General features: G+C 38.9%; 1 protein-coding gene across 1 annotated transcript in view; it reads left to right on the plus strand.

The window, feature by feature from the left end:
• Positions 1-26,243, plus strand: part of peli2 (pellino E3 ubiquitin protein ligase family member 2) — a 31,573-nt gene extending 5,330 nt beyond the window's left edge. The window contains exons 2-6 of the mRNA XM_081347351.1: positions 9,966-10,095; positions 19,614-19,715; positions 20,859-21,056; positions 21,327-21,515; positions 23,579-26,243. Coding sequence (XP_081203477.1) covers positions 9,966-10,095; positions 19,614-19,715; positions 20,859-21,056; positions 21,327-21,515; positions 23,579-24,169 — 1,210 coding nt within the window. The 3' untranslated portion in view covers positions 24,170-26,243. The remainder of the gene's footprint in view (positions 1-9,965; positions 10,096-19,613; positions 19,716-20,858; positions 21,057-21,326; positions 21,516-23,578) is intronic.
• Positions 26,244-26,711: the final 468 nt, after the last annotated feature.

Below are 26,711 nucleotides of genomic sequence, written 5' to 3' on the forward strand. Positions count from 1 at the left end.
AGAGCTTTCTGTCTCTCCATTGACAGCTACACAACTACCACATTGATGCTTCAAAAAGTTTAAGAGATTGTAAAACTAATCCATATGAATTGAGCGGTTTAGTCCAAAATCATCTAGAGACACGATAATTTTTATATGATGAACATTGAATTTAAGCTTTTATTCACGGTTTATTCACACAACATGGCTCAAGCATGTTCGCTTGACGTGTGAGAACCAGTGAGGTTCATTCTTGTGTGACGCAGCACGTTTGAGCTTCTGTTTATGTGGATTAATGTCTAAATTAAATATTTTCATCATATAAAGTGATCGAGTCTCTTCAGAAAATTGTGGACTAAATCGCTCTAGTTTTATGAACGTTTTGAAGCGTCAAAGTGGTAGTTGCGCAACGGTTTATGGAGGGACAGAAATCTCTCAGATTTTCAGATCTCCTTCATTTATGTCCCGAAGATGAACGAAAGTCTTACAGGTTTTGAACGACATGATGGTGAGTAATTAATGACAGAATTTTCATTCTTTAAGAGATTGTCGCTGCAAGCTAGCAAATACGTGATGGCTTGTGAAAGTAAATATTTGTCTGTTTGTTTTGCTTTTAATAAAGTGACCTGAAAAAAATAATCTTAACATTGACATAAGCATAACATTAAACATATACTGATTTTTACAATTACACACAGCAAAATAAAATTATATAAAACAAGATATGAAAAAAAATGCCTGTAATAATGAGAAAGAAATGTTTCAATTGGTTAACATTTGTGATGTGATTGTGCATTGGATGTTACTCATAATGTGCTGGGAAGGCCAGTTGAGTAACAAGATCACAGCACATCTCAACTCTCACAAAGTTGCGTTCTGTGTCCTCTTGTCCTTCAGAGTTCGTTCTTTCAAGATTACCTGGCAAGTTCTCCACGAGAACGCAAGTCCGTCCTTGGAATTGTGAAACAGCCATAAAGTGACAACTTGATATTTAGACCATATGCATTTTATGCAAGTAGTTTGCTGTCCTGTTATAATGATCTCCTTGGTTTACATTACAAGCTATCAGATTTTCATCTTCCTTTTTGGCCGTACAAATATCAGCAACTGCTCAAATTGCATATTTTGGGCCTCAAATAGGTCCATATTCTCACTTTATTATTCTATATGAGCCCTAAAAGCCTGATGTATCAAATGATATTCAACAAAAAACGAATTATTTTAGAGGTTTCAAACATTTTCTCTGAAAGTTCAAAATACTGTTCCATTAAAAACATTTTTTTAACTTATTTTCAGACTTTTACAGGAATAATATAGCAATGAGAGTTGATACACTAGGGAGCCGTGTGTTCTTGAATCCTGAGGTCCACATGTTTTTGGTGGAGCAGCTTGTTTAAAAGCACCGAAACCTTTCAGTCTCCAATTTGTAGGCCAACCTGTCTGCAGGCATCCTGGGTTCCCTCAGGAATTTCCTTTTTTTTTATTGTTTGTTTTTTTAGAATAGTGGTTTTTGATTTGAGTAAATTAAGAAGGTCTGTGGTTATTAACATTACTTGAAGCGAGTTTCATGTTTTGTTTATAACATGGTTTCACATCCTTATGGTTGTCGAAGTCTTAATTCAGCAACTTTCATTTTTAAAAACACAGCAGCTTTAAAATTCACATTATGCGACTTTTGTAGAACAAAATAAAAGGGGTCTTTTCAAGCATGACATTTTATGAGAGAGCCTAATTCTCAGAGTGCAACTACAGTTTTTATTTGTCTTTCTGAAGAATATAATTTCATAGTCAAATTCATGACCCTGACATGACCGCTTTTATAAGAATAATATGCCCTTCAAGTGTAGTCGGAGATATCATAACTGTGGGTTCTGAGTATGTGAATGACCAGCTGAATAAACTGAATTCTACATGAAACACAAGTTTCCAACATCAGAAGTGGCATGTTGATTTTAAAGATTATATAATATATCAATAGTCTATAGGCTATATAGAGATCAGTAAGTGGATAGCAAGTCTGTAGTAAATAATAATTTTGGAAGTTAATCACTTGACTTTCACAGTTTGCTTTTTAACATTTACTTTTTAAATCATTTGAAATTATATAAATGAATAATTTTCTTAATGCAATCTGATGTTGTTTTTCGTTCACTGTATAATTCGTTTGTCTTAAGGCTGCTTCCATTTTATGGAGGTTTCCAACTTGAATGCATGACATATTGTAATAACAAATGCCCAACAAAGGCAGCATAATTTCAGTATCTTCATAAAAGGTAACGCATCTTATGACTTAAATCGCATGTAACTGTTAAGGTTAATCATTAGACTTTTGTGGTTGAGTGTGTTTTTGTCTTTTATATGTAAAGTGAACAATCTTGTATTACACAAATGAATCACATGGTATGGTGAAATATTTGCTGTTCTTGGAGTGTTTGATTCATAGAATTTGAAGTCTTCTGTGTATGAACCAAACAGACCTATCGTAGCATATATGTGACCCTGGATCACAAAACCAGTCACAAGTCGCACGGGTATATTTGTGGCAATTGCCAACAATACATTGTAAGGGTCAAAATTATCGATTTTCCTTTTATGCCAAAACTCATTAGGATATTAAGTAAAGATCATGTTCCATGAAGATATTTTGTACATTTCCTACAGTAAATATATAAAACATTTATTTTTCTGAGTGAATGCAGCACAGTCGCGAACATAAAAGGACAACTTTAAAGGCCATTTTCTCAATGTTTAGATTTTTTTTGCACCCTCAGATTCCAGATTTTCAAATAGTTGTATCTCGGCCAAACATTGCCCTATCCTAACAAAGCTTATTTATTCAGCTTTGAAGTGATGTATAAATCTCAATTTCGAAGAATTGACCCATGTGACTGGTTTTGTGGTCCAGGGTCACATATTCCTTAAAAAAAAAAAAAAAAAGAGAAAGAGATCAACCTACCAACTTTCTGCTGGCCTGATTCATTGGGGTTGCCTGGCATTGGCTGCTGGCACACACAGAGCAGAGGCTGAAAGAGGGCATTATTGATCTGGGCACAGGCAGATCTGAGCCTCCAGTCCTCCTCTCTCTGTTCATTGTTCTCATTAGACTGACTGAGCTTTTTGAGAAGGCTTTGTGGGACACGACAAACCTCGAAAATGCACCTTTTGTAATGTTGTCTTTCCTCTGTGACTGATAGCTGTGGGGAGATGGATCTCGCTGACTCTAAAGTTTCTGCCAACTCACTGAGAGAGCCTTACAATCACTATCATTCAAACTCTGATCTCTGAAAGGAAGACGTGATCAACCTAAAGGATTTCAGATGTATTGTAAAGGTTTTTTTTTATGTAATTGAAATCTAAGTGATTTAACATGGTGATAACAAATGATAGGCTACACTTATTGTGTATGTAAGATTAATGTGTTTTATAGGGGTAGCTTGTCTAACAGCACAGAAAGAAAGTTTGTAGACATAAAATTTGAGGCTAGTTGTTAGAATAGATCTGTGCATTAAGGGTACGTTTACACAACAATAATGATAAAAGCAGAATTTTTCGGTGGATGACAACTTTGTCAAAATGATCCCCGTTCCCACGGATCCCTAGCCTGGGGAAACCCTGATGAACTTCCGCAAATTTGAGATTTGCTCTGCAAGTCCGTCTGGCCAAGTCCATTCAAGCCCATTTCCAATTTTTCCAAATTGAGGCACCAATCACAAACGTTGAGGCGGGCTTTACACGATGACGGTCGCTCTGATTGGTTTTAGGTCTATCCAATTGCGCCCAGAGGTATTTGAGCGACGTCTGTTGGTGACGCCCCTTTGGAAATGGGCTGTGAATTAACCTTCCCCAGACCCACTCTCAGTTACAACTGAGAAGGGTCTGGTGTCAACCAGGCTAACGGATCCCCTTAAATGTTTAAAAAACGCTGTTCTGCTGCCAGGCCAGTAGTTGGCAGTCACTTTGTAAAGGAAAAACTCGATGCCTATAGAATGAACCCATAATATGCATGTGCATGATGTCACCGTTTTCACAAATTCACATTTTTGTAGTTTACATGGAGATTTTAACAGTATCGTTTTCAAAAACTTGCACTTTAAACGTTTACGTTTTCAGGCCCCCAAAACGCTGTGTCAATGAACGTCTAAAACGCATGAAAACGGTGTCGTGGTAAGGGCCGTTCACACAGAACAGGTTTTTTTCATTCCACTGCGCCGCTTTTTCTTTGTAAACATGCGCTTCGATGAACATGTTTGACTTCTGCACTCACATCTTTTGCAGAGTCTTGTGCATAACAAGCATTCTAAAAATTTGAGGCTTAAAGGGGTGACATAATGCCCTTTTCACAAGATGTAAAATGAGTCTGATGTCCCCAGAGTGTGTATGTGAAGTTTGAGCTCAAAATACCGCACAGATATTTTTATATAGCATGTTAAAGTTGTCACTTTTTGAGGGTGAGCAAAAACACACTGTTTTGTGTCTGTTTCTTTAAATGCAAACGAGCTGCTGCTCCCAGCACAGGGGGCGGAGCTTCAACAGCTTGTACTCACACACACACACACACACACACACACACACACACACACACACACACACACACACACACTTTTAGCCTTTTTATGTTCAAACCGGATTCAGACAATGATGGAGAGACTCAAGAAGAAGTGACAACATGTAGAATGCAACAGGACGTTTCTGAATGGTTAGTTGATGAATTTATGTAGCTTATGTGTAGTTATCTTCTAGTCATTGATTAGCATATTCTAGGCGTTTCTCAATGTCAAGGAAGGATCCTCGGAAGCCAGAATTTCGAGGATGCTACGTCATCGACATCCGTCTAAGGACTGTTCCAATGTCGAGGATCCTCGGAATTTCCACCAAGGACTGAGTCCTTCGTTCGAAAAATATCCCATATACAGGAAAGGATGCATATGTGTAGCCTTCGCGCTCTTCGCGCTCTCAAATCACCCACAATCCTATGCGTGCAGTTTTGCTATCTTGTTCAAAAAAATCAAAATGTTGGACGTTAACGGAGTCGGAGCGTTAACGGGTCAATATGCTTTCAAATGTAAATATATTTACGTTACCAAACATTTGTTTAAAAAAAATAATTACATCCATTATGTTATGGGTCAAATTGACCTGCACTGTTTAAACACACTTGACAGTCAAATAATCAATATGATTAAAAAGGAGTTTATTGATTTAAAAACGATTATATTGCCTGAGTGAACAGAACTGCGTCCATAGCAACGCTCTGTTTTTCATTTTCACTGACGTAATGACGCACTGGCGTGCACTTGCTAGCCTGTTCCATTTACGTGTTCTCCGAATGCTAAAGAGGAGCCTCGCCTAGCCTCTGAAGGAAGTGACTTGGAAGGACCAGTCCTGCCAAGGAAGTATCCTTGACATTGAGAAACACCTACTGTCTTGATAATCTATAAATCGTGTTCAGGGGGCGGGGTTTATGTAAATTTTAGGTTTGGGATGTCACTAACCCGGGAGGAATGTCGTGTAGTCTCTACTAGCCGTCTGTTGTAGTCCTTAAAAAGTGATTTCTTTAAAAGCAAATATCTTTCTTTGCTTTGAACTTTGAGCATTGTAACTTTGCAGATGTTGTTTATGCTCAAACAGCAATATTACACACTAACTAAAGTTAGAAAAGTGAAATCATAATCAACTACCCCTTTAAGTTACAATAAATTCAACTTAAAAAAACCCTGCATCTCAATACTTGGCTTTTTTTTCTATTCTACTGCTTGTGTTCTGTGTGAATGGCTCTTAACACTGTGTCTACACTGGAAGAGACATTTTGTTTATTTTTTCATTCCTGTGCTGCTTTTCCATAGTTTTTTCTTTGTAACATGCGGTAGAATAGATAGTTTGATCGTTGCGCTTGCGGATCACATCTTTTGCAGTGTCTTGTGCGTAACAACCCATTCTAAAATACGTTAAAAGAAGTTCAACTTTTAAAAAATGTTTTGTTTTTTTGCAACACCCTGCCCCCCCAAACCTGACATGTTATTGTGTTATCCATTTCAGATAAACACGTCCTTAAATGGCCATCAAACTGTGATGGGCCACTTTTCATACTGCTAGCTGAAGTAGCTGCTTTGCTTTTATGTATAGCAGCACCTTCTAAGAGAACTGGTTACAGACAGACTCCCATGGCACCATCATGTCTAATGATCTAGAACAAATTCAAATGAGCTTTAGTCACAAGCAAGCAAGTATTTAATGACTATTTCTTGGTAAAAATGAAGTCATACTTTGTCTAGTTTTAACTGAGACACCATTCTTTCCACGAGCTGCTCGCACATAATCGTGGGATAAAGGCAGAGAAGAATGCATCTTCAAAATCTGGCCAGATAAAGACGTCTCAGTAGACAGGATGTTACATATTTATTTGACTCAGACATGCCTTGATACTTTCTCAAATTGTGTAACATGTCTAGTGATAAGCATCAACAGTACAGGATGTTGAGGCCTCTTGTAAGTGCGTGCTGACATCATGCACACTCTAGACAGCCGATTGTAGATTAGCATTTTACTCTGAATCCTTGTTCTCATAAATGCTGTATGAAAAGGTCCAGGATGCTACCAGGAAAATCTTATGGAGCAGAACAAAAACCTGACTGGATAACATTAGGAGCTGGACTCAATGGGAAGAAGTCTTTTTATTGACAGCAATTAGTCTAAGGTGTTCTGAACACCACAGTGTGTTTATCTGAGAGTAACTTGTAACTTTTTATTCCTTATTAAATGTAGTGAGTTAAAAAAACAAAAGTTATAAGTATAAAAGGAGTGTATTTTTTTTTTATGACACACATTTCTCCTCTCTATGAATAAGTGACAATTACATGTTACTACCCAAGGGAAGTAACTTCATGAGAACTACACCTGCTGTTAAAGACAGGAACATATTTAAATTAGGGCTGTCATGATTCCTCGATTAAAATCAAGGGCTCTATTTGACTAAAACTTGAATAGTGGCTGAATGTAAGGCTGATATAACAAAATGGCATTTATTTATTTTATTTATTTATTTATTTAAGTGACAATGCATATTAATGAAAGTCTTAGCTTTTCAGCAATGTAAATATACCAGAGTTAGCCCCAAGGCTATAACATCACTATGAAACAGCAGCTCTATGAATGGCATGCGATGCCTTTTCTCTCCAAATGAAGTCCTGTTTTGCTCATTATGCAGTAAAAACAATTTTAATAGCGCTGTAATAGTGTTCACACATCTCAGACCTCATTTGATCTTAAAGTGTAGAAAAGAGTGAGAAAGAACTGCATTCACATTGGCCCTCATTTATCAATCTTGCGTAGAAATGGGCGTATATATTGGCGTAAGATTATGCTTACACTCTTCTCATCGCCTGATTTATGAAGCTGTGCGTACCTTTGAAATTCTGGTGTACGCAATACCTGCCCTTGATAAATGCCGCGGCTGAAATCGATCGTCATTAGAATAACACGCCCCTATATATTCAAGTCTCCGCTCCCCCCACGCCCTCATTTTACGCCATGGACACACGGAAGACGGCAAAGAAGAGAAACTTCTTTGAGAAAGAGAAAGCGAAACCAGGAAAGTGGAAAGAAACAAAATTGATTTCTAGATTTTTATTATTAATGACGCTTATTGTTATTTAGAAGAATAATTTCGTTATTATTTGTATTATTATTTAAAATAAGAAGAATGGCATTTTTATTATTTTGTCAGTCTGAATTATTTTTTTGGTCATTGAAAGCCTTTCATTACTAAACCCAGTCCGTGCACACCTGCCGGGCCTAACCCTGGCCTAACCATCGTTTCAAAGAATAGTACAACGGCGAGGGCGTCGAGTATAAACGCCTTGTCCGTTTGGGGAGGTGTGCGCGCAGTCCGCGGAGACTCGCGCTGCGGAGCCAGGCGAAAGTAAACAAGGCTTGAAACGTCAGGTAAAGCGCACAGGCTCGCAACTTAAGGAATACATATGTCTACAATTCAAATGCTTTGGTAAATTCACACAAATTAAACATTGAAGTCCATGTTGCACAAAAATAAACACTGAAGTTTATAATTACTATGTTGTTGTTTTTTTACAGTGGGTCATAATATATTATATCTTTTAGTTTGTCAGTGCGTTTTGTGGTGTTAGGAATTGTTTTTCTGCGCATTCCCGCACTCAAAACGTGCGTACACCACCTCCTGAGCTGGCGTAGGATTTGAGCGTGCCGTACGCCAACGTCCATATTGATAAATCTCAAAGTCACCGTGGTTTTGGGTGTACGCCAGGTGTACGCTGGAAATTTGGTGTAAGCACTTTTGATAAATGAGGGCCATTGTACCTGGACCATGCATGCAGTGTTCCAGTCAGAACTAATAATTATTTATTTATTTATTTATTTATGGTTTGTTGGAGAACTGACGGAAGACATTTGAGCTTCTGTGTTAAAGTTTCTCATTTTAAATGTGGTGAAATGCTGCACTCTTCACATTTTCTTGTGAATGGGTGTCATTTTATTAGATTTGTATCATAACTTGTGGGCAAAAACCTTTCAGTTGTTGCAAATCTGAAGATAAAGGGCATTTAATGCTCGGTTTAAGCGAGTCGTGTATGGAGATGAAGTTTGGGTGGGCGAACCTCTGAGTCTGCAGGAATCACTGTATCACAAGCTCCTCGTGTGCTGATTGTATAACGCCATCGCTACTCTTTAAAGGGGACCTATTATGCCCCTTTTCACAAGATGTAAAATAAGTCTCTGATGTCCCCAGAGTGTGTATGTGAAGTTTTAGCTCAAAATACCCGGCAGACTATTTTTTACGTCACTTTTTGGGGCTCAGAAAAACATGCCGTTTTAGTGTGTGCCCTTTAAATGTAAATGAGCTGCTGCTGCATGGCACAGGGGGCGGAGCCTGACGAGCTCGCGCTCAGTGTCAGAACAATGTCATCTCACAGAATGATGATAATATCAAAACAGAAACTCTCAGTAACAGTGTTCATTTCGACCTGGAGTCAGACAATAACGCCTACAGAGTCAGAGAATATATGCTGTATGGAGATGGAACAGGTATAGTTTATATTATATACTTGTCATTGCTTATATCCACTATTAAGCCTGCTGTAGAGGACCCCGTCCGAATGATGGCCAAAAATATACTGATGAGTTTAATAAAGTTTATTGTACATCACACAAAAGATGAAGTGTCAGTTTTACTCCAGAAAATCACCGTAAGAGCTGAGTAAACGCAGTATAAGAAGTGCGCAAGTACAAAAACGAATTTCGGTAGAGTTGAGGGAGCATTTTCTTCGAAAACAAAATGAATCCACCTCGTCTTCAGCGGCTGGCTCAGATTTCGGGAGTAAATAGAGAGAGCTATGTGGATACATCCAGCCACACAACACCTACGTTCTCGTCAGTGCAGCAATGGCGGACGTGTACAACTCGCTGTGAACTCGATCAGGGCAGGTCTATGTTAAAACCGCAGTGTCTGTCAACATTTGTGGGCGGGGCCTGTGGCTGTTGTGACATCACACCAGCCCCATGGCTGAAAACAGGTTGTTGGGAGACACTGCTTATAATTTATGGGGATTATAAAAGGAGTGAGTGGATTTTTATCACTATAGGGTGGTTGTGTACACACTCTGCCAACACGCTTTTATGTCCAAAGTGAATTTTGCATAATGGGTCCTCTTTAAAGCACATGGTGCATTCTGTCTAATATACATTAATTTAATTGTGGTTGGATAATCGTTCAGGGGCATGGTTAATTATGCAGCACGTTTTGAATGACTGGCATTCCAGTTCATATGAAATATGTGTGGTTTTCCGGATTCTGTTGGTCTGCTCATGTGGCAGGGATCTGTAGAGCCGTGAAGCACCATTTTCTTGCTCTGGAAAATTATATTCTGTGTTTGACTCCTTTTAAAGTGGTGTTTCCCTAGTCACTCATACGGTGTTGTCTTAATTTTTTTTCTTTTCTTTTTTCTTTCCTTAAACAGGTACAATGGTACACTTCCCAATGGAGACAGAGGGCGAAGGAAAAGCCGGTTTGCCCTTTACAAGAGAGCCAAAGCCAACGGTGTCAAACCCAGCACTGTACACATCCTTAACACACCACAAGCCAGCAAGGTAATCGCATATCATCCATAACTGTGAAACCTAGGCTACCTTCTTTTTCTTTGCATAGTAAAATAAAACATGTTGCTGTACTGCCTTTTTTTGCCAAATAATTTAGTCAGATAAATACCTTAACCAAGTTTAGTGTGTTGATCTTCCCTCATATTTAACATTTAAAAAAATATAGATTTTCCTCATATTTTGATGGTTTAAGTGAACTTGTTGGATCATTTAAAAACAAATATCCCCTCCGGACATCACTTTTGGCTACTACTACATCTGGTTTAAGAAATGCTTTTTTGGGGGGCATTAAATAATGGTGCAAATCCCAGTAAATTGACTAGCGCAAACCTTAGTAAATCACTTGCATGATTCATTTAAATACTTTTCTCTTATAATTTGGTCTGAAAGGGAAACTCCTACAAATGCATATGCAATAAGGTCAGTCGCAAAAATCCACGTCTTTTCAGTGCTGATTTTTAACTGCATGTCTTTAGTAAATCCTGACAGTATTTTAATGCCAAAAGAGGGTTTGCGCTGGTGCAAGCTGTTAGTAAATTTGGCCCTTAGAATTGACACACTTAAGACTAAAATTTTACTCAAGAGCGGCTTTATACATATGGACCCAGAAATGTATTCTTACTGAGTGTGAACTTGAATGAGCCTGAGGTCATTGTGGGGATGGAGAACATCTGGATGCCTGAGTTTTGGGGTCCTACCTTCACTCTCCATCCCGATTACCAGCAAACAAAAAGTACTTTAAGTACCTGAACTTTATTGAGCATCTAGAAAGGATAACACTGAAATACCTTTTCTCACAATGCATATTCTGTGCAATGAAGCCTGAGATTGTCTTTGTATTTCGCTTCATTCATGAAACCAAATGCAATTTTATATGCTTGCTTGATGGTTTTGTTTGTGTGTATATGGCACACAAAAGTGCCATTATGCATTCTGAAGTATTTAGAATCATCGAAAATTGGGATGCATCAGAGATTTGTTTTCCCTCTCTCCCACCCCTATAATATACTATTATAAATAATCTGACATTAATGGCACAACCAAATGCTTTGCCCTTTTGAAGGTGTTGCCTTTCAGTTTATATTTTACAGCAAGGGTGTGTCAACTCATTTTAGATTGTGGGCCATGGAGAAAGGTTAGCTTAGGGGCTGATTTGTGTTTATTAAACCATGCTGTACCCATGCAAGCGCATGACCAACACTTGATTCTGGACTTGACGAGCTCCAGAAGAGCTTTGAGATAGCAATACATGGAATTTGAAATTAATTCTTTCACAAGACTTTCCAACTCCACATAGCAGAGAGAAGTTGTAGAGCATGTTGGATTATTGCCAAGTTGTGAAGCTGCGCAATGCAGTGTTTAGTTAAGTATTGTAACTTTTAGTTTCTCCAACATTGCTACGATAGCATATTTAACCCCACCTTTAAATGGTTGCTACTGGGACATTCTTCAGAGATTTACAGGGAACATTTACTAAACATGGGTGGGGTTGAGTTTTTCACTCTCATTCAGAGCAGCCTTTACCAATAAACAAATCTGTGCTGATACTTGGCCTTCTCCAGATGTTATTGTGAAACGCATGGAGCTGGATCAGAGATTATCATTCCCTCTGACACTTAAAGTTTTTTTTTTTTTTTTTTTTTTTTATGACATGATATCGTTTTGAATGCTTTGAGCAGCCAGACCACAACTTTTAAAGTTCAGCCCACATTGTATTAACTCCAATGGTAGTATTACAGTGGTAGTATTTTGATCGGTTGGGGACTCCTCTGTGATTGCCTTTTTTGCCGCTGTTCCAGTCAACTGAAGGAAAACTGCCAACATGAGTCGGCATTGTCTCAGGAGATCTTTCTCGATGAGAGCCGCTTCATTACAGCATGCAACTATTGTTCTGTTCCAAACCCTAGTGAGCTGTCCTACTAGACCGCATGTCAAGGCATCATAATACTACCACTGTAATCCTACCATTGGAGTTAATACAATGTGGGCTGGACTTTAAAAGTTGTGGTCTGGCTGCTCAAAGCATTCAAAATGATATCATGTCAACACAACGATTAGGGATGTTCTGGTCAGGTTTTTTTTGCAGCTGATACCGACTAGTACCAACAAACATTCCTAGAGCTTCTGAACAAATGTTGTTTTTTGGGTTGTGGACTGATGGGGCAGAACCCGAGGTTACCCCGTGAGTCAGTCCTAGAGCTCCTCCTGTCCGATTTTATGAAGAAATCGGGTCCATCGGAGACGCCAAATGGAATGCTTAGGCGCCGAATAAACACCACAGACACGGTGTGAGAGTAAAACTATATGCAAAATAAGATACACCGGTGTTCTGCCAGATGAGAAGTTTATTCCATGTATCATCTTTTTGCTACTTTAATTAATTTTACTCTAATTCATTTTATAGCTGTATCATTTATCTTTTAATTCCTTTTCTTGTCGTCATGATTGGCCAATACCGATCACGATCGTTCACGTTTCATATAAGTGAAATGTAAGCTCTCTGTTGACTGTCACTGTTAACCGCTTACACCCTGAAGGCATTTTAACGATTTCATGTGACTTCAAGTGGCATACTTAAAAAAATAAAATGGCTTATAACAAAAAAAAAAAGGTATCGTCAATTACATGGTAGAAATCTTTTAAATTTAAAACAAACAAAAATTTGATCATGTTTGGAGGTTATGTTCTGTTAAACACTGCTGAGAAACCCCCCCAAAAAAGCGATGCATTTATTTTGTTTTTATTCATGCCTGACATGATTAGGAGAAAGAATATATGACTGGTTATAAAATCAAGTTTGGGCTTGTCATGTCAACTGGATCTGGGCCAAATTTTGTTTATCTCAAAGCAATTTAAAGATGGCATTTGGAAGCATAGTAGCCTTTTTATTAAGGGTCCAAAAACCTCTCCAAACAAGTGATCTGAGTGTTTTACTGAACAGAACTACTTGCATGTGTAAATGTCACAAAGCAAAAAAATATTTATTATATAGAATAACTAATAAGATTCTGGTTGATGAGTGATGATCTTCCAGCGCTGTTCCAGCCGTGTGCTCCTATTCTATGGCGCACGATTAATCAAGACTGTTCAATCTGAGCGATCGATCCAATCCAAGTGCGCTCCAGCTGTAAAACAGTGTCCGATTGGTTTCTACACATCGTCTCTACCCACCATACCCGAGATCCAGTTTACTGCGTCCTGATCAAGATCTACGCGTGATGTTATTTTGTGTGGACTCGTTTGAATTGAGACAAACTGCTCTAAATGAAAATGTGATCTACTATGGCTCACTAATGTTTATTAAAGTTACAAAGCAGCACGTGGTGCAAAAGCCTCATCTGTATATGTTTTACATTGGCGTCAGCAGCAACTTTTTACGGTTTTACGTCATCAAATTGTGTTGCCGTTTAGGAATGGCGTCTACTAGAATAGACTTTGTAAAAGGGCATAATATGGCATTTTTATTTGAATAATTCGTAGAAAAATATGTAATTTTTTATAGGTTTAAAATAACAATGCAATGTAAACGTTCCAAGTTAGTGACCTTTTCAAACACGTTTACAGAGGACAACCAACTTGAAGGAGGTCATCTACAAGTGGCCAATTGTTCATTGTGCTTGTTTGGTCCATGATCAACAGAGCAGCTACGTTATGTCACATGCTGAGAATAGAATAGCCATGGCATTGTGCCACCTTGCATCCATTATCCTTCTTAACTCCTCAATCTTTACCTGCCTGATTCTAGCAGGGCTCTATGCTTCTCTCTCAAGTTTTCTGAAGTTTAGTCCTCAGTAGAATTGCTACGATATCATAATTATCTCACCAGTATCAGTGTTCAAATGGATATTAGTGCTGGTTAAATGCATTTTTTTAAATGCATTTTTTAAAATGCAGTCTTGCATTTATTTTTAGTTTAAATTTAAATTAAGTTAAACCCATACACTGGTATAGAAATATAACCCCCGGTATCGCCCCCTCACACTGCGAATAACTAGCCTAGAAATCTAGACGCACACTAGTGGCAGTACATTTTATTTTGCAGCCAGTGTTGTCAAGCAACTCTCCGTTGGCTTGCGAGCTGGAAAAACCAAACTCTAGTCAGGCCAATCACATCGTGTACAAGAGTCGGTGGGCGGGCTTAACATAATGACGGCATAGTTGTGACGGTTCCACGTGAATTCCCTGCTACTTGAAAACAAAGAAGAGCTGCTGCTGCTGGCGAACTGCGGTCTTTTGAATCGGCTTTGGCCGTGGAAACGCTCTGGTTGGTTGTAGCGATTATCCTATTGAGTGTAGAGGGAATTTGAAAGACAACCGTTTATCCCGCCCCTTGGATTGAGCCCTGCCAATGGTGTGTTCCCAGACCCAACATCTTGATGTGGGTCTGGCTTGTCAGGCTAGTGAATAACCAGTATTGCCATATAAGCACATGAACCACAACTCTTCAATGCTTTCTCAGTTATATAAAGGCATGGAAAAACAGCCAATTGTAGTGTGAAACATTAAAAACCCTGATATACTCACGGCGAAGTTCTTTGCTTAGGGGTAAAACGAAGTTCGAAACACGTGAGCAGCGATTTATACTGTTATCGAACATCCGACGCCGCCCACACTGTTGAGAGCAGTGGCGGCTGCTGGTCTTTCAAAGAGGGGAAGCTCATTTTCGGCCTACATTATAAGAAATATTCATTTATTTATACGTAAATTCTACGTTCCTTTTCAAGAGAATGCTCTGTGAAAAATGAATGTAATAAAATAATAAAGGTAGAAATAATAATATAATAAAGTATAATAATAATTCTACTAATAATAAGATATTTTTTTTATTTTTGAATTATTACTAATAATAATAATATTAAAAAAATATAGTAAGTAATAATATAATAAAGGTATAAATGTATAATTGTGTGAAATGTATTATAAAAATTGGCAAGAAATTTCGACAAGAAAATACCAAGAAATAAGTTGCAGCAGTTTGTCTTTGAAAAATCCGCGATGGGACTGAGCTCGAACAGCTTCAACATCAGCGACTTTTTATTGTATGAAATCGCTGTCAATCAAAAGGAGACACAGCCTTTCGACAGACCCTCCAATCATCACGCGGAAGCCCAGAGTCCGGGCCAGCCCACTCCCCGTTCACCCCCAGAGAAGCTGAGCTTCCATGGGCGGGACATAATCGCAGCATTTATCCAATGACCGTCTAGTTTCGAAGCGCTGAAAAAAAACGTTTGAAGCAGCCCCATAGAAGTCAATGGAAGCTGGGCTTCAACGGGGAAATGCACTGTGACGCTACGGGAATGTAAGGAAATCGAGTCAGCCGACCTGCTGTATGTAACTGATTCTGAACGAACTCGTCTTTGAGACGAACGTCTTCTAATGCATTTTAGTCAATAAAATGTTAATACAATAGTACATATTTGACCATTCATTTTTTTGACATTATAGGGGAAGCCGAGCTTCCCGTGCAGTCTTAAAGAAATCGCCACTGGTTGAGAGCGACGGTTAGATGAATATGTAAATATGTGCTGCACGCTTTCCTCTCAACAAAATTAACGCACAACAAAATTGAGAAAACAAAACTTTTTTTTTTTTTTTTTTTAATAAAGCGTAAGAAAACCATCTGATCATAGCAACGTGGATATGTTTGAACGAGCTCTGCAATTCGGCACTGTAGTAAAGTCACATCACGTTTATTAATATAGCGCTTTATACTATAGATTGCTTCAAATCAAGCAGATTTACCGTATTAAACATGAAAAACCATGTCAGTGTCTCATTTCATCAGAAGTACAACTTCTTTTTCTACTATAAAGCAGCTCTCTAGTGTGTTCATGTTTTTACTCCCGGATGTCTGTCCTCGACAGTCTGTACCAGATAAATGAACCGGAAAAGATTTCCACGTGAAAGTTCTTTAGACGGTCACAGACACACTTGTGCACCTAAATATTTTTTCAGTCGCACACATTAATTTAGCAAATGTCGCATTGTAGAGCCCTGTTTAGTTAGTTTTAAATGGTCTTTTTTCGGTGTCATAAAAAAAAAAAAAGAATGTGATATATTTGTGATTGTTTGTTTTATACACAGACCCAGGCTCCGTTATTAAAGTCCCATGAACGCAAGGAATGTTTTCTTCTCGCCATGAAACTCGCTGGCATGCTGTATTTCTGGGGATGTTTTGTTACTGTTGGCTGCTTATTATCCGTCCGCAGTGCCTCGTCAGAGCTGAAAATATCCCAGCGCAGAGTCATCTGTGAATCACGCTGTTCTTTGGGGTCACAGCGATCTGAGGTGGAAGGCCTTCCATGTCTTCAGGCGTCGTTCTGAAAGGGTTAACTAAAAAAAACGGCCAGTTCTCCGGCAGTGACACAAGTGCAGCTGCATCATTGTAATGTTAAAGTTGAACAAAGAACAGGCTCTGTGATTACTCACAGTGCACCAGCGAACTCCTTTCAGATAATGGGTCACAAAATGTCACTAAACTATTCCAGGAACAATATGTGATTGTTCACGGATGTCTTGGAGGTTTGTTTCAGAGGTTAGAGTTGTTGCCACTTGCATTGTGGGCTGTCCAGTGCTGATGGAGGGTACAGTTGAATTGGATCCTGTGGCTTGAGGTTGGAGGCCACAGCATCTCATCTCATCATGTGTTTACGACAAACGCGAGGCTCAAGCTGCTCCGGCGTCTCACAGATGGAGCTGCTTCAAATACCCTGTTGCCCAACGGGTGCGGCTCCACTAGCTCTATTGTTTGGGGTGTTTTTTGTAGCTTTTGTGGCCCACTGTAAAACAGCAGTGGGGGATGGAAAGCTGGATGGACCCCCTGTTGTGACCTGGCAGTGAGCATGGAGAGCTGCCTAATGTTTCACCCTCAAGCCTCTTTGTTCCACTTTACTATGGGCACGAATGTGCCACCAACAACAATAACGGCCCAAATTTGAAACTGGATGCCGGTCATACACGCCAAACTATGAGTCCCGTCACAACATTATTGATAGAGCTTTGGATTGAGGCTGGGTGGGTTAGATAAAAATAAACAATATTCTGACATTTTCCCTTTTGACAATGCTCAGTATATCTGTACTTGTGTGTTTGTTCTGAAATGGCTAAAAAGGCAAGTTGTCTTAGAATCCATAATTGTGTTCAGATGACTAACTAACACAGCCAGTTAGATTAAACTATTAATGCAAATAATACTAATGATATTCAATTCTGTGTTTATGCATCAGCATAATACATTAGTAAGCAGCTAGAAAATGGCTTGCCAGAACTTGCCAGCCAATCAGATTTATATATGCATAGCACTGTATAAGTTTAGACACCCATGCTAAAGTTGACTAAAAAGAGGAATAAAAAAATCATCTTTTGGAAATTGAACTTAATGCCTTAATTAAAAAAATGAGGAAAAATCCAACCTTTAAGTACACCAATTTTCTTTGTGAATGAATAATGTATCGTAAATAAATAAATGTTCTTCCTTAAAATACAGGGTGCATAAGTTTGGACACCCCTATGTTAAATTCCCATAGAGGCAGGCAGATTTTTATTTTTAAAGGCCAGTTACTTCATGGATCCAGGATCACATAGCCTTCACCATACCTAGAGATTGGCATGGTTTTATTTCAGTTAGCCTAATTAGCTAGTTTGATTTGCATTGAGAGATGATCTTATGGAAAGTACTCCATGCCAATCTGTGTGATGTGATGATGTGGGGCTATTTTAATATTTGATGTTTGGGCTTTTATATTTATATATTATATTTAACTTTCTGTTAAACTTGCTTGTAGTGTTACGTTTTATTATTTATGGAATATTTAAATCCATTATATTTACTGAAAAAAAAAATCGAATTTCTGTTGCGTACTACATGCTTACTGCTTACATATTTGATCAAAAATGCATAATTTGTCAAGTATTGCACACCTCTCTCTGTTGGGCTCCATCTGGTTGAGCAACACTCGCTTTGTGCACTCTCTGAAGTTTATTTTATCAAACTTGCTTGTTGTTAAGAATAACAGTTTAGAAATTTTAAATATGTGCTGCCCTTTCAATTCATAACATTTACAGAATGTAAAATGTAATAAGTTATGCACTGGCTAAAGTATCTCTACATGCAAAGCGTTTTATATGCTTAAACGCATTTCAGATCCTGTCTACATTGATTTAAAGAACTGAATTTGCGGAAGGGAATAAAACTCTAAAATATCTGCCGTAACTCTTATACTTGTGAGTTGTGAGACACGAGTGAAAGAGTGAGCACAACCCCCCCCCCATTTTCTTTTTTTATTAAAGTTGCATAAAGCGCATTTACATGACTTCGATTTCAATGTTGAACTCGCTGAACAAAATCAATTTGAATTGACCATTTTTTTTGGATTAGAAAATATACAGACTCAGCCAGCATCCATATTTAGTCTGGGATATTACTGGGCATATGTGGGGCGTGAAATTTTGGCTTTTAGTATGCATATGTGAACTGCTTGTGACCTCCAGTGTTATTGAGAACAGTGTTATGCACACTCACACAATCCTGTGCTTGGCATACGAGTAGACAGTGAGTTTTAAAAACAGTAATGCATTAAATAGCGTTGTGCAGAAACAAACCACCTTCCTCTCTCGGCTGTGTTTTTCCATTGTTGCACAGTGTAGTAACATGACCCAGTTTCCACTCCCTTTTGAGCACACGTGATAGAGATGTGGGTAATTTGGAAATCACAGATTAGAGGAGAGAAAGGGTGAATCAGGAAGCGAGAGAAAATCACGCTGGGAAATTGGCTGTTTAAACACTGTGGTTTGTCTCAAGCCACCAGAATAATGTTCACACACACTCTGCTTTGAAGTGAACTCAATTCAGATCATGCATGCATGTCTGCGATGGCTAATTTTCTTACTTCAAGTAGAAATGATAAAGAGTAGATCTCAAACCATACTTTTTCATGTTGTTAGTCATGTGATGCTTGCCTCTTCTTACACTCTTGACTTGAATAATGTATGATTTATTTATAACAAGCCGCATATGACAGCTGTCTCAGTAATGAATGTTTGATGGGGTGTGTTTCACATACACACAATAAAACACTCAAATTCTACATGCTGGTTACAGTGGTATTTTGGACCAACTTTAAACATTTTTAAAAAGGCCAAAGTTATTAGTAGTGCTGCTTGCTAACCTTTTCACATTTCCGTTTAAGAGGGTAAAGGGCATATAGAGGGATCATGTGAGGCCATAGCAAATATTATTGCAGTCTTCCCTTTTGCTCCACATCAAAAAGATTCATAGCAAGTTTTCATAAAATTCTAAATAGAAAAAGACATTGGTTATGCCATTTTTCCTCATTGACCTTTGCCACTTTCTCAGTACCTATATTTGAAGCTTTAAAGGTTTTAAAGTTAAAGGTTTGAACAATGCAGTGATTAACAAACTACATTTTCAGAAAGTGAAAATGTGTGCCACTGTATTCGATGAGCAGGAAACCCTCCCTGACAGACGCTTTTGTGTTGTGTTGTGACAGGCAGTGAACTGTAAGGGCCAGCACAGCATCTCCTACACGCTGTCCAGAAACCAGACGGTGGTGGTGGAGTACAGCCATGACAAAGACACAGACATGTTCCAGGTACTGTTCTGCAAAAACAAAAAACACCCTGAAATATCTCCTCCACTGTTCAGTGTCTGCCTGTTGACTGGGAGTTGGCAAATCTGTTTCTCCAACTTTAATATGTCTGACCTCCACCAAAGCTAATCAAGATCTGTATATGGGACATGGTTATATCAGCTCCCCAAGACACGTGCTCAGATACAGGGTTGCGCATGTGTGGTGGTTTTTTTGGTGTCTGGTCTGCGCACGAGGGATCGAGTCATATAGATTGACTATAGAAGAAAAGCGAAAACAGGAACTAGCAACAGAGACAAAACAGAAACTCTCTATAAAAAGGAAATAAAGTGGAGACCGTCGCATCTTTATTTCAGTACAAGTATTTATAAACAGGATTTAGTGCAATAAGCACCTTTCTATTCTTGGGAATTTCCATCCCACTTTTAAAACTAAAATAAGCTCTTCAAACAAGCCCTGGCACATGCATGACTGTTTTCAATCTTGTTTACTGTTGAGACAAAATAGTGTTGGGACAATTGTCACTCAGCTCAAAACCATACAAAGCAAATTCTGAAACACACCTGGAGATTTACAGAATCTTCAGCTGAAATGTGGTTATTTTTAGTTCAAAAGGGACCATTTTTGTAACCATGTATAAGTCTTGACTATTTTAAATAGATGCTGTACTTTTGAACTTTCTATTCATCTCATAATCCTGAAAGTAAAAAATGTCAGTTTCCACAAAAATATTAAGCAGCATGACTATTTTTAGCTGTGTTAAGAAATGTTTCTTACGCACCAAATCAGCATATTAGAATGATTTTTAAACAATCATGTGACACACATTGTTCCTGTCTTCATTCACCTTTGCCATCACAGGGATAAGTTACACTTAAAATAGAGAACTGCTATTTTTTCACTGTATTTTTGATCAAATAAATGCAGCGTTGGTAGCATAAGAGATGATCAAAAACTTAACTGCTCAAAAGTTTGGTGTTTATGGGATTTAGTGTTTATTATAATTATTAATAATATAATAAAATTGGTTTTCCCTAATATTGTTCTTTCTGTCATGACTTAGAATATAATTAATCAGACAATTGTTTGTAATGAGAACATAATATTTTAAGTTGTAGAAACTTGAATTCTTCTTTTGTATCTTAGATCGGCCGATCGACGGAGGGCCCTATTGACTTTGTGGTGACTGACACTGTGTCAGGTGGAGGGGAGGGTGAGGAAACACCCATCACTCAAAGCACCATCTCCCGCTTCGCCTGCCGGGTGGTGTGTGAACGTAACCCGCCATACACGGCGCGCATCTACGCTGCAGGCTTTGATTCTTCTAAGAATATATTTCTCGGAGTAAGTGTGTTTTCTTGCCTGGTCTTGAAATGGAATTGTCTGTGGGATACATTTCTCATCGGAGATACAAGAAGCTTAATTAAGCTCTTATTTATAAATGCTTGTGTATGTGCTGTCTGGGTAAGTATCCACTTCTGCTGATCCAGTGGAACTGATCTAAACTTACCTGGTAAATATAGGTGTGTCAGGCTAACTGGAATGACTCACCCATATGTAAACTGAGCGCACACATTTTTTGTTCATGTATAGTAATTAAGTCTCTCTCTGTAGGAGAAAGCAGCCAAATGGAAGAATCCGGATGGTCACATGGACGGTCTGACAACCAATGGTGTGCTAGTCATGCACCCACGGGGCGGGTTCACAGAGGAGTCCAAGCCTGGTGTGTGGAGGGAGATATCAGTGTGTGGAGATGTTTACACACTGAGAGAAACACGGTCTGCTCAAACGCGAGGCAAACTGGTTAGTGCGTCAGCTGCTCAATTTAGTGTACAATGTAGCCATTCTCCTTCACTCGTCAGTTCACTCACCATTGTTTTTACACTTGTGATATAAATTCAAACTCAAATTTAAAGGAATGCCCCACTTAAATTTTTCAATTATCTTATTTACTCGCCCTCATGCCTTTCCAGATGTTTATGACTTTCTTCAGATGAGATTTTAGAAAAATCCAAACTCAAATTTAAAGGAATATCCCACTTTAAAAATGTAAATTCTCTTTTACTAACCCTCTCATGCCTTCCCAGATGTTTATGGACTCAGAGATGGATTATAGCTCATTAAACGATGAGAAGATCCTTAAGCAATCATCTAGATGTGATTATCTAAACTGCAGATCAAGATCAGTCAGGAAGTTAATTGACTCTCGTTGAGGTTCCAGACTATAAAGTTGGTGCGCTACTAGTGTAGCAGTGAGGACTCTAGGAATGCGAGGTGTACTGGTTCAATCATGTTATGGATGACCCCTAAGCTGAGTATTTAAGAGGTCATCATCATCACCATACCCTGACTAGGACACTCTAGCTCATTCTCATTCAGACCATGTTTGTTTGGCTGTGTTCAGCGTTTAGAAATTCATAGTTAATCATGTGCAATGTTTGAATTTTGGGGGTTAAAGGTGTTTTTTTTAATGGAGTGTAAAAATGTTTGTTGAATTTTAGTTATTAAGAGCCATGCTATAAAAGCCCCAAAGTATGTTTTGAGTATTTGAACCTCTAGCTCCTCCTAGAGCACAAATGTGGTTCTGCACTCTTTCATTGTTACCATAGCACCAATTTCAACACCACAACAAAGTGTTTTGCTAATGAACACACCACTAAAGGTAACTGACACACATTTGTGAGGTTTGATTTATTATTGACTGTTTACTTGAGAAATAAGAAAAACTGAAACAAATTACAAGCAATAGAGAAAACAAACACAAATACACAATTTAAATAAACTGTACATTACTTTATACTCTTAGTAGAGGCCTGATTATTTATTAGACATATACTAAGAGTATGTGATCCAGAAATTGAAAAACAATATCTATTCATCCATCAAACCGCTTGCCTTCAGTCGGGTCGTGAGGATGCTGTTGTGAAGACCTATGCAAAATTTAGTGTCTCCAATTGACCAATGCTGCATGTCTTTAAATTGTGGGGAAAACCAGAGCACCAAGAGGACACTGGGAGAACATGCAAACTCCACACGGATGCCACTTTTCCACTGACATTTTTCAGGTGTGGGTTTCGGGTCTGTCCCTATCTCGAACCGTTTCGTGTTTCCGTTGCATGAAAAAGGAGTTCTGGGCCAGAAGATCGATTCAACTAAAAGCTAAAACTTGCTGGTCTTGAACTGAGCTGGGGGTTTGAGAAATGCAGTGTTGAACTTGCACTAAACTGCTCCTTATGTCTAAATATATAAAACGGTGCGCGAGTGACTAAATTAGAATCATGTAACCATTCGGTTCTCAAGTCTGTGGAAACGGGCTCCAGTTTGCCTGATCAAAAATTGTCTGTCGCAAACCAGCTGCTTAAGAACGGGCTCTGGCGCACATGAATTTATCATCTACACTTACTAGAGTTATGGTTGTAAAGCCTAACGGTGTAATTCATTACTGATTAGGTATTCAAACACTACTGGCTGCGTGCTGCTAATGATTATAACAAACCGTAGGCTAAACCATAACCTGTATCCAAATTTGCTGACCAGCTCAATTGGAAAAACAATTCTGAAAATGTCTTTTTGCCCTTCAGGTATTCTTGTTGTAACGCAAACTAGGTTCAAAGGTCAAGACAGACATGAGAACAAGCCTCAGACCTGCGATAGGAGCAGTTAACTAGTTAGACTTATATAATCTGAACATCTATAATCCTTGGTTCGACTCCCAGCTGAGACAGGAGGACTTTGCATGTTTTCTCAATGTTCCTCCGGGTGCTCTGGTCTCCTCGCAACTCTACATAGGACAAGCGTTTTTGGCAAATGGATGGACTGCTTGTAATGAATGCATTGCTCAGATGTTTGCTTTATGTGCCACTCAGGTGGAGAGTGAGAGTAACGTTCTGCAGGATGGCTCTCTGGTTGACCTCTGCGGAGCCACGCTGCTCTGGCGCACAGCTGATGGCCTTTTCCACACCCCCACTCAGAAGCACCTGGAGGCCTTACGGCAGGAGCTGAACGCAGCCCGGCCTCAGTGCCCCGTGGGCCTCAACACCCTGGCCTTTCCCAGCATGCAACGCTGCAGCCGTGCCCTGTCCAGCGGACCCACCCAGGAGGACAAACAGCCCTGGGTCTACCTTGCCTGTGGCCACGTTCACGGCTACCACGACTGGGGCCACCGTTCCGATCGAGACGCCAACGCTCAAAGAGAGTGTCCCATGTGCAGAACCGTGGGCCCCTACGTACCGCTCTGGCTTGGATGCGAACCGGCCTTTTACGTAGATACTGGAGCACCGACGTATGCCTTTGTACCTTGCGGTCACGTGTGCTCTGAAAAGTCAGCCCGATATTGGGCGGAGATCCCTTTACCGCACGGCACCCATGCTTTCCATGCGGCCTGCCCCTTTTGTGCCACCCAACTCAATCTGATGCAAAAGTGGGCCAAGCTGATCTTTCAGGGGCCTGTAGACTGACAGCATAGAGGAGGTTATAATGAACTGCTGGACAGTGGAGTATGTAATTGAAGTGGAATCAGGTATGCTGAAGGACAGGTGGTATAAGGACCGCAAGCTGTGAAGCTGCCCTTGAAATGCTAATGCAGGAGAGCATGCGTTTGCTCCGAAGACATGGTTAAAATGACAGGAGGTGTTCGTCATGATTTCCAGACTGTTATTTTGTCTACCGGCCCACAAGATGTCAATTCACACCCAGCATTACCACATCACTCAGGATATTTAATACATTTCTATATAGGACACTTGGCTTTAGACTCAAGGTGCTTCGTTTGGTTCTTGGTGATCCTGTGGAGTTTTGTTGCTTTAATGATCTTTCCAGTGATGTCCAAAGAACTTGATTTTCTGGTTCTAGTGTGTCGAGTTGGAACTAAACTGTGCAGGATGGTCCGGAACCCCATGAGCAGGATCCATTATTTTAAGTACTTCAATGTGTGGGAACTCCCAGAGGTCAGAATCCCATATCCCAAATTCCACTGAGGGCTTCTACCAGGATGTACTGTTGGAGGCAGTGTTTTGGGAACTGCAATGCTAAAATGGCGGTTTCCAAAGATTACAAAAAAGGGTGATTCTGTTTAGTTTGTTTTATTTTATTCATGAAGAGCTACCAAAATAACACTCCTACAGGATACTGCAGGAATACCGATCAGTGGAAGCTTCATTTTCAGATGTAATTAGCCTAGTCCTCCATGTTCACCTACTTCAGTGAGCGCAAGTATTTGGAAACTAACACATTTTTCTTTCTTTTTTTTTTGTCTCCGTGGTCGAAGATTTTAAGCTTTGATGTTAAAGGTATTTTTATTCATACCGGGCTAACCGGTAACAAAATTAAAGGATATTGCCAAATATTTTTAACATAAGTTTGTAACTAAAAGAATAGTTCCTTGAAAAGCGTGTTCCAAATATATATATTTTGGTGCTGTTCATTGCTTGCCACTTGTTCATTTTCCACATGTACAATCAAAGCAGATGTGAAAACTGTGGACTATTCTGCAATCAGCTTATAGTCTCTTCTCAAACGTGGAAAATTATTAGATTGAGATTGAAAGCAATGATGGTAGAGGTTTATGACGTACAAGACAGACCGTGATCGCTTGCTAACCATTTCTTATTGGTCAAAATTCATCCCATTTCAACTGTTTTATAAGCTTGTTATGAGATTAAAATGACTTATTCTACTATTTTCCTAAAATTTATACAGAGATGGTTTCTTATGCCTAAAGACATTTTTACAGGGGTGTCGAGAAGCTTTTTTTAGGCACACTGAAGGGGTATTTTTTTAAACTCTTGCATTTAAAGAGTCTTTTTACTCACTGAAAAGTATTTTACTACACACACAAGCCCATGTACAGTTTGTTTGTTTTAAAACAGATACTAATATATTTATTCAGGTATGTACTTTTACTGTGTGGTAGGTGTCTGTGTGAATGTATCCGCTTGATCAACATTCATTGAAGTGTGTGTGTGTGTGTGTTGCGTCCACGCTCAGCCTGTGAACAGTCATTAGTCAGATATTCTTTAATTAATGCTCAAACCTTCTGGCCTTGCTTGATTTAGCTAAATAACCCATGATTCCTACCACACTCAATGTTACTTTCAGACCCAATATGAACACTGTAAAATCACCGTAGATTTTATTTGTAAATGAATTATTGAAATGTTCTGTTGTCTCTATATATTTGTCTGGATATACAGGCAGTTGTTGTGGTGTGATATACATGCATTTAGAGGGATGTTCTGTAGAGCGGATGTTTTGCTTTCTTGAAACATATCATTGTGAAATCACAAGCAGAATGAACTGGGAATGGGGAGTGTATTTACTTAAGCAAAGCTACTGTTAATTAACAATGATGCTGATATGAGGCTCTTCCATGTAGCATTAACGAAAAATAAAGCCAAACATGTTTTCTGTTTAAAACGTCAAAGGATTTTGTGAATTTTTTTTTTTTTTTTTTGTCTCTTCAAATTCCAAGGTCGATTCATGTGTAAGCATTTGTAAATTTCAGCAAAATTAGGCACAATAAACCATTACACAACAGAGCTTTAGTGTTTTCATTTCTGCGTTTGAACACTAATAGTGTAAAACAACAACAACTGTTCAGTCCACTTGAACATTCATACACTGAGGCTATTAGCTATGGCCGTTCTTAATGATTTTATTTTTTTAATTGGGTTTCAGATGCAGACAAAAGTGAGTCTTGGAAACAGGGTTGTAATTTAAAAAGTAGTTCATCATGTAATTATGTTTGTCTTTGCATAATCACACTCTAATCTATGGTATGCTTGAAAAAGCATGTTTAAATAAAGGACATTTCTCTATCAAAGAACAGATTTAGTGCCGTTTTCAACTAAAAGCGAACAACTTTTCATGCATTTTAGCCCTTCATTTACATGACAACAGTGTTTTGGGGACCTGAAAATGCAAACTTTTGAAAACCATACCATCGTCGTCTCCAGGCAGGGGCAGACAAATACAGAATTATAAGAAAAGCAGTACAAACAC

The sequence above is a fragment of the Scardinius erythrophthalmus genome (genome assembly GCF_964197995.2).
Source record: "Scardinius erythrophthalmus genome assembly, chromosome: 19".
Taxonomy (NCBI): Eukaryota; Metazoa; Chordata; class Actinopteri; order Cypriniformes; family Leuciscidae; genus Scardinius; species Scardinius erythrophthalmus.